At 48.0% G+C, this 14455-nt stretch overlaps 1 protein-coding gene across 1 annotated transcript in view; it reads left to right on the forward strand.

The window, feature by feature from the left end:
• Positions 1-10089, forward strand: part of PTGES (prostaglandin E synthase) — a 16320-nt gene extending 6231 nt beyond the window's left edge. The window contains exon 3 of the mRNA XM_007944233.1: positions 9840-10089. Coding sequence (XP_007942424.1) covers positions 9840-10089 — 250 coding nt within the window. The remainder of the gene's footprint in view (positions 1-9839) is intronic.
• The last annotated feature ends 4366 nt before the right edge of the window (positions 10090-14455 follow it).

Here is a 14455-nt window from a genome sequence, read left to right on the forward strand (position 1 = left end):
TATATATATATATATATATATATATATATCATGTTCATTCATTCATTCATGAGTACCTACTATGTGGAAAGCACTGTGCTAAGCACTAGTTGTACACTAGTGACCAAAGCAGAAAAAGTCTTTGGCATACTTTAACCCATATTGGTGACCCTTTTCCCTGTCCCTCATCCTGGTCTTCTTGACTCTCCTTGGCAGCAGAGAGGGACATGATGAGCAGTCGAGGTGGCAGGCTGCTTGGCTGTGGCTGGCCCAAGGCAGCTCACACCAGGCACCAAGAAGATGCATTTTGCCTTCTCCCCAGCTGTGGGGGTTCTATGTAGCCTTGCTTGCTTATGGTAGAAGAGGCCACATGGGCTCACAAACACTTTGTTTACTGGCTATAACCATGCCTGCGAGAGACAAAGACTGGGCTGGTGCTGAGATGTGTCCATGTACCCAACACAGTTTTTTTCTTCTGAGCAAAATGACCCATCATCTCTAGTTGTTGTTGTTAGCTGTTATTGATTCAGTCCCCGACTCATGGAGACCCCATACACATGAGATTGAACCATTGTGATCCAGAGGGCTCTCACTGGTTAATTTTCATAAGTAGGTCTCCAGGTCTTTCATTCCAGTAAACTCCCCCGCCACACACACACACACATAAAACCCAAACCCACTGCCATTCAGTGATTCCAACTCATGATGACCCCATATGTTACAGAGTAGAACTGTTCCACAGGGTTTTCTTGGCTGTAATCTGATGGAAGCAGATCATAAGGCCTTTCTTCCATGGTGCCACTGGATTGGTTCATATCGCCAACCTTTAGATTAGTAATTGACTAATCTAAAGTAATTGACAAACTAATCAAGTAATTGACAAACCATTGATACCACCCTAGGACCTTCTCTACCTAGTACCGATGCTTAAATTGTTCCAGTTCAGATCATCACCTTTTGGGGACCTCTCATCTAAAAATGCTTCATATCCATTCAGTGAGTATTTATAAGGCCCACTGGGTATGGACCATGCCAGACCTGGGAGTTTCTGGGCCCCTGGAGGCTCCTCCCCTCACCGTCTGACCTCACAGAACATCATGGAAACTTGACCATGCTGAATTAAGAGACTCACAGGTCCTACCATCCACTTTCAGAGAACTAGCTAGAGCCTGAAAGGGAGATCCTTTCAAAGTTAGTTAAATATTAGACCAGCATTTATAGTCCAATCACAGAGCCACTTTTCTGCCCAAACAGGAAAACATTTAGATCTGGTTCTTGCAGCCACAAGTCTGCCTTGCAGATTAGTATATGTTGAGCCCCAAACGTGACCCCTGCTCAGGGAGCAGCCAGATACCAGGTCTAAAGGGGAATGAGGAGTTCCAGCTGCCCCCCTTTCATGACATGCAGTCACATCTCCTGGCTGTATTCTGAGGCCGTAAGGATGAAACCACGGTGAGGTGGCAAAGACTCAACCCTAGTGTTAGACTATTTTCTGATTATTTGGAGTGAGTAGACTTAATCTGAGTTTTAACTAGTTTGCTTGAAGATTGGGTCCCAAAAAGTCAGCACCAGAAGTCCCTTAGATGTCACCCAATACCTTTATTTTGTGGATGGTGAACCAAGGCCCAGAAAGGAAAAGAGACTTGCCCGAGGCCACAGGGCATGCTGTTCACTTCACTCTATTCTAGATGAAGAAGCAGGTTCACCAAGGCCACTCACTAATCACCACTAAGCTGTGATTGAGCCCGGGCAACCTGAGACTCCAGTGGGGTCCTAACCACACTCTCTCTGGTTATATTTACTTGCTATATTTCATACCAAGTATAAGCAAGACTAGGCCCCAGATTTCCTGGAGCCAGGAAAGAGAGGGAGCAGGAGAGGCCAGAGACCTCTGGAGCAGCAGGATATCCAGGTAAAAGGAGCAGGAGGCAAGCCTGGGCCCCAAGCACCCTGGAGCCAGGAAAGGGAGGGAGTAGGAGAGGCCAGGGACCTCCAGAGTGGCAGGATATCCAGGTAAAGGGGAGGGAGGCAAGGCTAGGCCCCAAGCCCCCTAGAGCCAGGAAAGGGAGGAGCGGCTAGGGACCACAAAGTGGCAGGTTTCAGGTAGGAATTAGGTAAGGGGATGGTGCAGAGGTTTCCCACAGGTAAGGGAGACAAACTTGTCTGTCAGTTTGTCATCCTGTGGGGCTTGTACATTGCTATGAGGCTTGAGGCTGTGCCACTGATGTTTCAGATGCCAGCAGAGTTGTACATGGTGCACAGGTTTCAATGCAGCTTACAGACTAAGACAGACTAGGAAGAAGGAGGAGGCCATCCACTGCTCAAAAATTGGCAGGGAAAACCTTATGAATAGCAGAGGAACACTGTCCGATACATTAGTGGGCAAATTTATGAATAGCTCAGAAACATTGTCTGACAGTGCAGGAAGACGAGCCCCTTGGGTGGGAAGGCACTCAAAATAGGACTGGGAAGAGCTGCCTCATCAGAGCAGAGCCAACCTTAATGACAGGATAAAGTCAGTCTTTCAGGACCTCTGTGTGCTGACATGGCACACCTCAAATTCAGGAGAAACAGCTGCAAACATCCATTAACAATCAGAACATGGACTGTATGAAGTATGAATCTAGGAAAATTGGAAGTTGTCAAAAATGAAATGTAACACATAAAGATTGATATCCTGGGCATTAGTGAACTGAAATGAAGGGGTTTTGGGCATTTTGAATCAGACAACCATATGATCTACTATGCCAGGAAAGACAAATTGAAGAGGAATGGCATGACATTCATCATCACAAAGGATGTTTCAAGATCTGTCCTGAAGTACAGTGCTATCAGTGATAGGATAATATCCATACGCCTACAAGGAAGATCCATTAATATACTATTACTCAAATTTACACACCAACCACCAAAGCCAAAGATGAGAAAATTGAAGATTTTTATCAACTTCTTCAGTCTGAAATTGACAGAACGTGCAATCAAGATGTGTTGCTTATCACTGGTAATTGGATGCAAAAGTTGGAAACAAAGAAGAATCACCTATAGTTGGAAGATTTGGCCTTGGTGACAGAAATAATGCTGGAGATTGCATGATAGAATTTTGCAAGACCAATGACTTATTCATTGCAAATACCTTTTTTCAACAACACAAATGGTGGCTGTACACATGGACTTTACCATGGAGTTCACAGGAATCAGATTGACTACATCTGTGGCAAGAGTCGATGGAAAAGTTCAATATCTTCAGCCAAAACAAGGCCAGGAGCTGATTGTGGAACAGACCATCAACTGCTCATATGCAAGTTCAACTTGAAGTTGAAGACAATTAAAACAAGTCCATGAGAGCCAAAATATGACCTTGAATAGATCCCTCCTGAACTTGTGTTGTTTTTGTTATTGTTATGTGCCATCGAGTTGGACCTGACTCATAGCGACCCCTCCTTAGGTTTCAGAGGCAGTATCACTACGGAAGTAGATTGCCCAACCTTCCTTCCTGAACTTAGATACCACCTATCTAAAGAATAGATTTGATGCATTGAACACGAGTGGCCAAAAACTAGAATTGTGGGATGACATCAAGAGCATCATCCATGAAGAGAGCAAGAGGTCATTAAAAATATGAGAAAGAAAGAAAAGACCAAAATGAATGACAGAAGAGACTCTGAAACTTGCCCTTGAGCGAAGAGTAGCTAAAGCAAGTGGAAGAAATGACCAAATAAAAGAGCTGAATAGAAGATTTCAAAGAGCAGCTCGAGCAGACAAAGCCAATCACTATAATGAAATGTGCAAAGACCTGGAGTTAGAAAACCAAAAGGGAAGAACACACTTGGCGTTTCTCAAGCTGAAAGAACTAAGGAAAAAAATTAAGCCTTGGGTTGCAATATTGAAAGATTCTATGAGCAAAATATTGAATGATGCAGGCAGCATCAAAAGAAGATGGAAGGAATACACAGTCACTGTATGGAAAAGAACTGGTCGATCTTCATCCATTTCAGGAGGTGGCATATGTTCAAGAACCAATGGTATTGAAGGAAGAAGTCTAAGCTGCACTGAAAGAATTGGTGAAGAACAAGGCTCCAGGAATAGACGGAATACCCTTTGAGATGTTTCAACAAACGGATACCCCACTGGAGGCACTCACTTGGTTATGCCAGAGATTTGGAAGACAGCTACCTGGCCAACTGACTGGAATGGATCCATATTTGTATCTATTCCAAAGAAAGGTGATCCCACAGAATGTGGAAATTATCGAATAATATCATTAATATCGCATGCAAGTAAAATCTTACTGAAGATAATTCAAAAATGGTTGCAGCAGTATATTGACGGAACTTCCAGAAATGCAAGCTGGATTCAGAAGGGGACGTGGTGCAAGGGATACCATAGCTAATCTCAGATGGATTTAGGCTCAAAGCAAAGAATATCAGAAAGATGTTTACTTGTGTTTTGACTATGCAAAAGCATTTGATTGTGTGGATCATAACAAATTGTGGATAACATTGAGAAGACTGGGAATTCCAGAACACTTAATTGTACTCATGAGGAACCTGTACATAGACCAGGAGGCTGTCATTCAAACAGAAAAAGGGACAGGAGCTCTGGTAGCATAGTGCCTAAGGCACTTGACTGCTAACCAGAAGGCTGGTGGTTCAAACGCACCAGCCACTCCTCGGAAGGAAGGTTGGGTAATCCTACTTCTGTAGTGATACTGCCTTGGAAACCCAAGGAGGGGTCACTATGAGTCGGGTCTGACTCGACGGCAAACAACAACAACAACAGCCACTCCTTAGAAGGAAGGTTGGGCAATCTACTTCTGTAGTGACACTACCTCAGCAACCCAAGGAGGGGTCACTATGAGTCGGGTCTGACTTGACGGCACATAACGACAACAACAACAACACATGGTTTAAAATCAAGAAGAGAGTGCATCAGGGTTGTATCCTTTCACCATACTTATTCAGTCTGTAAGCTGAGCAAATCGTCCAAGAAGCTGGACTATATGAAGAATGTGGCATTAGGATTGGAGGGAGAATCATTAACAACCTGCGGTATGCTGATGACACAACTTTGCTTGCTGAAAGTGAGGATGACTTGAAGTACTTACTGATGAAGATTGAAGAATACAGTCTGCAGTATGGATTGCATCTCAATATAAAGAAAGCAAAAATCCTCACACCTGGTCCTATAAGCAACATTACGACAAGTGGAGAAAAGATTGAAATTGTCAAAGACTTCACATTACTTGGTTCTACAATCGACACCAATGGAAGCAGCAGTCAGGACATCAGATGACATATAGCACTGGGCAAATCAGCTGCAAAGGACCTCTTTCAAGTGCTGAAGATCAAAGATGTCTCCCTGAAGACTAAAGTGCACTTGACACAAGCCATGGTATTTTCAATCGCCTCATATGCATGTGAGAGCTGAACAATGAATAAGGAAGACTGAAGAAGAATTGATGTTTCTGAGCTGTGGTATTGGCGAACAATGTTGAAAGTACCGTGGACTGCTAAAAGAACTAACAGGTCTGTCCTGGAGGAAATGCAGCCGGAATGCTCCTTGGTGGTGAGAATGGCCAGACTTCATCTCACATACTTTGTCAGAAGGGACCATTCCCGGGAGAAGGATGTCATGCTTGGTAAGGTGGAGGGTCGATGCAAGAGGGGAAGGCCCTTAACGAGATGGATTGACACGGGGGCAGCAGCGATGGGCTCAAGTATAGCAAGAATCCTGGAGCTGGCTCAGGACTGGGCGCTGTTTCGTTCTGCTGTGCATAGTGTCGCTATGAGTGGCAGATGACTCGATGGCACCTAACAACAACAACATATTTTATACCAGTCTTAAAACTAAGCAGCCATTACATTGCTTCAAACTGAATTCGAGAACGGGCCCATGTGGATAGTGCATGAGCCCTGAGAACAGTCCTGAGCTGCCAAGTGGGGAGGCCTGGGGAGGAGGTGACTGAGGGCCACCGTCTGGATCAGGATGCCTGGTGGTACCCAGAGCTCTGCCTCTCCCCGCCGCTATCATGGGATGCAGTGAAATGCAGCTGGTGTTGCAGTGCCTGTTGTGGGTGACCGCAGGTCTGATGTAGGAGGCCATACAAGTTCAGTCTTGTGAAAATTTGTTTTGGGTGACTTTTGCCTTTAAAAAAGTGGTTATTATTGAAATGACTATGTTTTCCCCAAATGTGTTCCTGGTACAGGACTCTCCCTGTGGCTCACTTGATCCTGGAGGAAGGGGAAGATGAGTTTTGTTTCATCATCCCTGGCCTCCTATCCCTCCCCATTCCCGGCACCACTTGTGGCTTCATTGTGGTTTGGGACAGGCCAGAGGGGGTGGGGAGGACTGGGCCAGCCCCAGGGGCTGAGGGTCAGAACCTCAGATCTTTCTCAGCTTCAGCTCCCAGCCACCTCGCCTCCCTCACTGGTGACTTCTGAGCAATGTCAGATTACCCAATAAACAAAGTAAACACAGTTTACTTGTGCTTACTTGCTAATCTGTAATGAACAATGTCACATTTTTTCACCACATCAAAGATTCTGTTTCTAGGTATGATGGCATCTGTCTGTCTCCCAACCCCACAGCACCTTCCTATAGAATCAAAGCTTCTTTTCAAAATTTGCAATCCCTGACAGGGACAGAGTACCTAGTAAGCAAGGTAAACACAGGCCTACCTGTGCTTACCTGCTAATCTGTGGTGAACAGTTTAATGGTGAAAAGTGTGAAATCTATTCCCTACAGATTAGTAAGTAAGCACAAGGAAACCCACGCTTCCCTTCCTTGTCTCCAAGTCACTGTGGCTGCTGGGTTAGGGGCAGGGCTCAGCACTGTTTCTGCAAGGACGCCCCCTCCCTGGCTCGCAGCTCTGCCCGGCGCGTCTGTTGGGAGCGTCTCCATTCCTCCGCTCCATCCTGTGTTTCTCCAGCTTCTGGGGGTTTGTCCATGTGAGTGCTCCAACTGTGTGATGATTCTCTCAACAGGTTTGCTTCTTCTTCTTCTTCTTCTTTTTTTTTTTTTAAATAGACTCACTCTTAGAACATACATACATACCTTAAGGAAAAATATCTGCATGAATGAGTTTCATATAGAAGTTATGCTTTTTCTGAAACTTTAAAGAAGTATATAAGTATTTTAAAGAAATAACTCATTCAGGTAGCACTTAAAACTGTCCTGTGCATCACCTGTGGTGGGCAGAGCACATTTTGGGACACACTGACCTAAGCTAAAATAGTTTTTCCAGGAGAGTCCCTCTAACCAGTGTTGGGAGGGATGTGGTATCTACAGCTCCATCTCCACGGAATAGAGTGATTTTGGGAGAACACTTGTGGCCATTCTCCCCACATTTTCCATGCTGTCCTTCTCACAGAAAAGCAAGGGACCAACTTAACTGGGGAATTGGAGTGGTCCTGATGCTCAGTCTCCCTCTCTCCTCCCTATGATCAGTGTCCCTGGGTCCAGCCAGGGCTGCCTTCCTCTGGTGTGGGCAGGCAGCTGTCTTCCCCATAGTAGGTGGGCCCCACTCCTCTGTAGACTTGCCTTCCCTCTGGCTGGATCCTGAGGCCTAGATTCAGCGGCAAAGGAGAAAGAAGGATCATGTTGGCCTCAGGATGTGGGGATCGAGGCACCAGCAGCCTGTGTCAAGATGGCATGAGAAAGACCCAGGCCCTGCTGGATTTATAGGAGCTTTCGTACTCTCAGATTGAATTCTAGACTTCTTATCCTGTTTTAAGGAGCTCTAGTGGTGTAGTAGGAACTCTGGTAACATAGTGCCTAAAGCACTTGACTGCTAACCAGAAGGCTGGAGGTTCAAACCCACCAGCCACTCCTTGGAAGGAAGATGGAGCATTCTACTTCTGTAGTGATACTGCCTCGGAAACCCAAGGAGGGGTCGCTATGAATTGGGTTCGACTTGACGGCACATAACAACAACAACAACAGTGGTGTAGTGGTTAAGACATTTGGCTGTTAACCAGTAGATCAGTGGTTTGAACCCATCAGCTGCTCCATGGAAGAAAGATGAGGCAATCTGCTTCTGTAAAGATTTACAGCTTGGAAACCCAATGAGGGTGGCTATGAGTGGGAGTCAACTTGATGCAGTGAGTTTGGTTTGGTTTTTTGGTTCTCCTGCTTTACAAGACCCTTCACCTACTCCTACCCTGCCTCACTCCATCTTGTGTGCCACATTTCAGCCACACTGGTCTCTTTCCCATGCCTTGCACGTGCTGTTCTCACTCCCACCTCAGGGACTTTGTACATGCTGGTCCCTCCCTGGAAAGTTCTTCCTGTCATGGTCAGAGCCTCGAGAGTTCAAATGTCTCTTTCTGTACCACCCCCACCCCAATCACACTGTAGAGTCTCCCACAGAGTGAGGCTGCCGCTGCAGGCTCCCTTCCCAGCCTGCCCCCTTGCATTCAGTGAGGCTAGAACATCACTGCCATTGGCTAAGACTCCCCTTGTGAATGGGAGGACAGAAGACTCTGTAGCAGGTCACTACACAGGGGCTGCTGCACTGGGTCTGGCCGGTTGGCTCAGCATTAGCAAAATGTGTTCCCGCCAGAAAGCCTGGAGAAGAAGTTCTGTGTCCAACAGAGTATTGGTGGTACCTTATACATGTGGCCTGTCCTTGGGGGAGGTCATAGCCCGGGGCATTGGGTTCCTGTTTATTTGACCTTCCAACGTGGCCATCGATGGCTTCAGTCACTCATTCAGCCTCTACTTTATGGGACTCAACCTCCCCACTCTCCATAGAGGAAGCTGACCATTAGTAGTGGTCATGGAAAACATGAGCCAACCCTGAGTAGAAGCAGCTGAGTTTTCTTTCTTGGTCATTTATTTACAGCAGGATTATTCACAGGCCCCTGCCCCCTACCGCACACACTCACACACTCGATGATTGTAAACAAAAAATGGAGCAGGTTTGTACAAACGAAATGAAGAGCTTTCCCAGGCCCTGGTGATTGGCCACCTCCAGGAAGTGGAAGCTATTCTTGTTGTTATTTCTGACGCAGTGTAGGGAGTGGGGGCTGATATTTAGGGCAGAGCAAGGTGCAGCCAGGCATTCATTTCATATGTGTGCTCTTAGGTTCCAGCCCATCCCACCTAGGAAAGACCCAAATAATAATCAAAACAAACAAAAAGCCACTGGCTGCTGAGTTGATTCTGACCCTAAGCAACCTCTTGGGCTGTGGAATAGAACTGTGCTTCAGGGAGTTCTCAAGGCTGTGACCCTTACGGAAGGAGAGCATCAGCCCTTTCTTCTGAGTCACCTCTGAGTGGGTTTGAACTACCAACCTTTCAGTTAGTAGTCAAGTGCTTAGCCACCCAGGAACTCCAGGAAAGGACCCAGGCACCTGCATTTGGAAGAATGGCTCCCTCAGGCCTGACTCATAGGGTCCCCGACTTGATGATAAGAAGACACTGTAATCAAACCTGGGTTCAAATTCCAGCTGTACCATTCACTGGCTCTGCAAGGTGTTGAACCCCTTGAGCCCCACTTTTCATACCTGGTGTCCAGAGGGTAAGATGGGGGACAGTGTAGCAGAGCCTGGGACCCAGGGAGTCCTAGGCCGTGATAAGAAAACCCCAGGCTAGCAGGTGTCTTGATTCCTAGCCCAGTAACCGCGTACTTTGTGCTGTCAGCTACTCACAGGCATAAAGCTGGGAGCTGCTGCTCCTCCTGCCTCTCAGGTATCTCCTTGCCCTGGTCTGTGGGGAGCTGAGGGGGCTAGCACCCCTGAAATGATTCCCAGGGATGTGGGCCCCTCTCAGGGTGGAGGCCCCAGCTCTCATGACAGCCTCAGAGGAGCCTGTGGCCCCGAAGCTAACACCTGACTGACTGTACCCCCTTGCCTTCCCAGGGCCCACCGGAATGACATGGAGACCATCTACCCCTTCCTGTTCCTGGGCTTCGTCTACTCCTTCTTGGGGCCCAACCCCTTCATTGCCCAGATGCACTTCCTCATTGTCTTTGTGGGCCGCATAGTACACACCGTGGCCTACCTAGGGAAGCTACGGGCACCCACCCGCTCCTTGGCCTACACCCTGGCCCAGCTCCCCTGTGCCTCCATGGCTCTGCAGATCATCTGGGAAGCAGCCCGCCACCTGTAACCAGCAGCACGTGCCTCCTTGGCCTCCAGACCCTGGGTCAAGAACTGCCACGGCTCTACCTGGAGGACTTGGCATTCCTTTGAGGTTGTGGCTCCCTGGCGTTCTGCTTGGCGCGTGGATCCGTGGGCTCAGCAGGCCTGCACGTGTTGTGTTTCTTAGCTCCTCGATGAAGTGGCTGATTGGAACCATTTAGAAAGGGCTTATCAAGATTGATCAAATATCCTTCAACTCAAATAACAAGACTATTAAATCATTACTCCCTCTCCCTCCCTGAGGAGTAGAAGAGAGAGGAGACTCAAGTTCAAGATTCCCAAACCTAATGATCATCAGAATCCAGGGCTAAGATGTCTCAGACCCAACTCCCTAAGATTTGGGCTCAGATCGTTGAGGGGAGAGGGGAACAGAAGCGGGAAGGACTGGGCATCTGTATTTTTAAAAGGGTCCCCACATGATCCAAGTGATGGCAGGGACTGGTAGCCACTGGCACAGTCTCCTCGAGATGAAGGCCCAGGAATGGGGAGGATGTTATGTTGTAGTTTGTTTCATGGTGGAAGTTTAGTGTGAAGGTGGGATTGTATGCCCTTGCTCACTGCCTGAATTCCTGTGCTAGATCCTTCTCTCAATGGCTTGGGCGTGAATGAGAGGGTCCACAGGCTAAGGTGTAGATGGGAGGGTCACAGGCTCAGCTGTGGACGGGAGGGTTCACAGTAGGGTTAGCCTTCTCTTCTGGAGGCTTTAGCTGCTTCTACAGGCTGTCAGTCTTGAACAATGGGCTTTGAGTGAACGACCACCTGTAAGGAACTTTCTGGCTCCTTTAGTATCTGCAAGGTTTGGAAATTGCAAATGTCCACCCCTTTGGGGAACCTGTGTGTGTCTTTCCTTGACTCTCCTTCTAAGCCAGGTGTGGTTTTAATCATTAAATGGAAGTGTCTGACCATCTCAGCCACTAGCTCGCAACCAGTTCCTGGTGTCCACCTGCCCAAGCTGGGCTGTGTCCAGTATGTGGGACATTTCCGCTGGTACATGTCTGGACCAAATTGGCAGGATATTGTCTCCGGCAAACACAACCTGACTGGGGTATTTAGTCACACAGCAAGCAGGCTGTTTCCAAGACACCCTTCTTTCTACTGCTAGGGTGGAGTAAGGTTCTGTTTGGCTAGGGGAGCCAGGAATGCCCACGAGCCCTGACCAGTCACCTCAGGGTGCTTTTACCAGCTCCATTTTTACCGATGAGGACGCTGAGGCTCCAAGAGGTCAATGCCATGACATGGAGAGTCAGCTTTCAAACCTGTTCTTAACCAGGCTCTCTCTAAGCCCCCTCCAGCACTGCCACATTCTAGCACCTGGGCATGTCCCCCACCTTCCACTGTGCAGCCCCAGGCCTTCTGCCCCCTCTGACTGATGAGACCTGCTGGGTGGAGGCCTCCCTGTGGGTTCAGAGGACCCCACTCTCGCTAGAAATCCAGAGTTAGTCCCTGCTCTCAATGCCCTCTGTGCTGGGCGTGGGCAACACTGCCCCCTTGTGGTAAGTTAAATCTTGGTTCTTACGCCATAGCTACCCATCTGGAGAAAAACAGGAAGGGCGCCATCTATTAGCACCTAAGATGCTAAGGTGGAGCCATGGCGGCTGCCAACCGAGAGGTCAGTGCTTCACGGGGAAAGAGTAAAGATTTACAGCCTTGGAGACTCTTAGGGGGCAGTTCTACTTTGTCCTATAGGGTCCTGATGAATTGGAATCAACTCAAGGCACAGGGTTTGGGTTTGCTAAGCATTTGGCTGGGCCTGGCTTTTTTTTTTTTTTCTTTCTCATGTAATCCTTAAAGCAACCTTAGGACGGAGGAACTTCTGCTTTGTAAATGAGAATAGGGCTCCATATTGAGGTGGAATATGGTAGAGCGAGAGGGAGGAAAATTCTTCAGAACCAGGGCTGCCCAGGTTTGAAAGTGTGCAGACTGCCCAGTCTAGGGAATGTGGGGTGAACAGAGTTTTGTGCTTTTATATTTTCCCTCCTGGGGAAAGGCTGGGAGGGCAAGGTGCACTGTTCTGGAACATGCTGGACCTACATAAGGAGGGGCATTTGACTCCCATGGCCACCTTGCAAACCTGGAAGCTGACCCAGGGCCCCAAGAGAGCCAGTGCCCACCTGCCAGGTAGCAGAAGAGTGAGCATAGCAGGCCACAGAAAAGGGACCATGTGATCTATCATATCACTGACCTGGCAGGAAAGGTGGACTCCCCATCCCCCAAGCCACTTGAATACTGGTGCATGGTAACCTGGGAACCCATGAGGTTCTGTGGTTCTCCCTGCCTCACTCCTTCATCTGCAGCACACATTGCCCCCAAACACCACCTGATTTGGGCCACTCTCCAAAGCTGCCTCCTCCCTACAGCCCGAGCCCCCCAGACTCATAGCCCAGAGAGGCTGTAGGTTCCCAGACAGATCCCCGTGTTCAGCCTTGTCCCCCATAGTCACTTCCCCACCCAGAGCCAGAGGCTCCAGTCACCCTGTGGGCAGAGAGGTCCTTTGGAATCTGTGTGCTGAACTTCTCTATCATCATTCTCCCCTTTTAGAATGTTCACTCTGGGAGGGTGGGGTCTGTTTTGTTCCCCACTAGGCATGTGTCCTCAAACCCTGGAAGAGTACCTGGCTCCTAGGACTGGCCTCTTGGAAGCAGTGAATGGGGCTGAAGCCCAGGCCCCTAGTTGGGGCCCGTTTCTGGGGCTGCTTCTCCTGAGCTCTTGAGTGAGCAGGGGAGGCCAGAGCCAAGCTGGTAGGGCGTGGGGCAAGTAGACACAAGGGTCAGAGAGCTAAACTATAATTTAGGGGGGCCTTTAAAATTTTGCTGATTTGGTCTAATGCTATAGAACCCTTCATCCCCCACACCCAATTCACACACTTTCTTAGGATAAAGTCCAAGGTGATAGCTGACATGCCCTGCCCACCTGGGCAACCAGTCTCCCATGGTGACCCCTCTGAGGAATCCCGGAGACTCCCTTGTCTAATGGTTTTCTTGGTTCAAGGCTTTTGAGAGTTTCCTCAGTGTATGAGGGACTTGGGGAAACAACAAAGGTGAGATGGACGGTGGGGCTTGGTTTTCACAGTCCTGGATGCTAGTGGTGAGGTGGGACAGAACCGGGGGATGCTGGGGGAGGCAGAGGTCAAATCCCACAGAACTGAGGGGATCCTTGGGCCTCTATATGTCCTCAGGAGGCTGCTTCCCTCAGGGATGGACTTTTGGCTAGCCGGGGTAGAAACACCTGACCCTATCCAATTTTAAGTTGGGGCTGGTAGAAATCTAGGAGAACTTCCTGAGAGAGGCAGTGTTTGAATTAAAGCTTGAAAGGTAGATGGGATGGTTTTTTAAAAAATTGTTCATTACATATATTCACAAGTAATGATCAATTTCAAAGGCTTAAAAACTGCAGAGAAGATCAAAGAAGGAAATAAAAACCTCCTCTTTCTGTGTCTTACCATGCAGAGGCCGTGATGGGTCCAGGCTTTCTGGACACGTTCATGCATGTTGTTTTGAGGGTTTAGGTCACTGTAGTCAGTTCCTAGGCAGATCCCTGTGTTCAGCCTTGTCCCCCACAGTCACTTCCCCACCTATCTGTTTTGTTCTCCGCTAGGCCTGTGTCTTCAAACCCTGGAAGAGTACCTGGCTCCGAGGGGGTTATCTGTTAAGTGCATGAATGGCTGTGTCAGTGTGTGTGTGTGTGTGTGTGTGTACCCATAGTAAAGAGAGATTCAGGGCTGTTTTCACCCAGGATGGAGTTCCACAGCAAAAGGTATTCTTTGAGGGTATCTCTGCTCCAGGCTCTGACTTAGCACCAAAGACATCAGTGTGTCATCTGTGCTCAGGGGCTCACAGTCTCCCAGAAACACCTTGGACTTGCTCTTTTGTCATCGCTTGAGATTTCCTTAATGATGTATCTGCACTTTCTCCCCGGGCTTTCGATGGTCAATACCATGAATTTTAACAGCTCCCTGGCATTCCATCACAGTGAATGCCCTCATCTTTTATTTAATCAGCACTGTTGTTGGATAATTAATTTTCCAGGTCACATTAACACACACAGTGCTTTCATGGGCAACTCAGTACATAACTTTCGGTGTATGTCCATTTCTTTAAGAAACATTTCTGGAAGTGAAATTGCATCACAAGGCAGATCTCTTTTCCAGGATGGTGGTATATATTGCTCAGTTGTCCTCCCAAAAGATCATTCCAATTGGATTGTTGTTGTTGTTGTTATGTGCCATCGAGTCAGCCCTGACTCATAGCGACCCCTCCTTGGATTTCCGAGGCAGTATCACTACGGAAGTAGGATTGCCCAACCTTCCTTCCGAGGAGTGGCTGGTGGGTTTGAAC

Source organism: Orycteropus afer, unplaced genomic scaffold (assembly GCF_000298275.1).
Source record: "Orycteropus afer afer isolate SDZICR_OR568_19922 unplaced genomic scaffold, OryAfe1.0 scaffold00123, whole genome shotgun sequence".
Lineage (NCBI taxonomy): Eukaryota > Metazoa > Chordata > Mammalia > Tubulidentata > Orycteropodidae > Orycteropus > Orycteropus afer.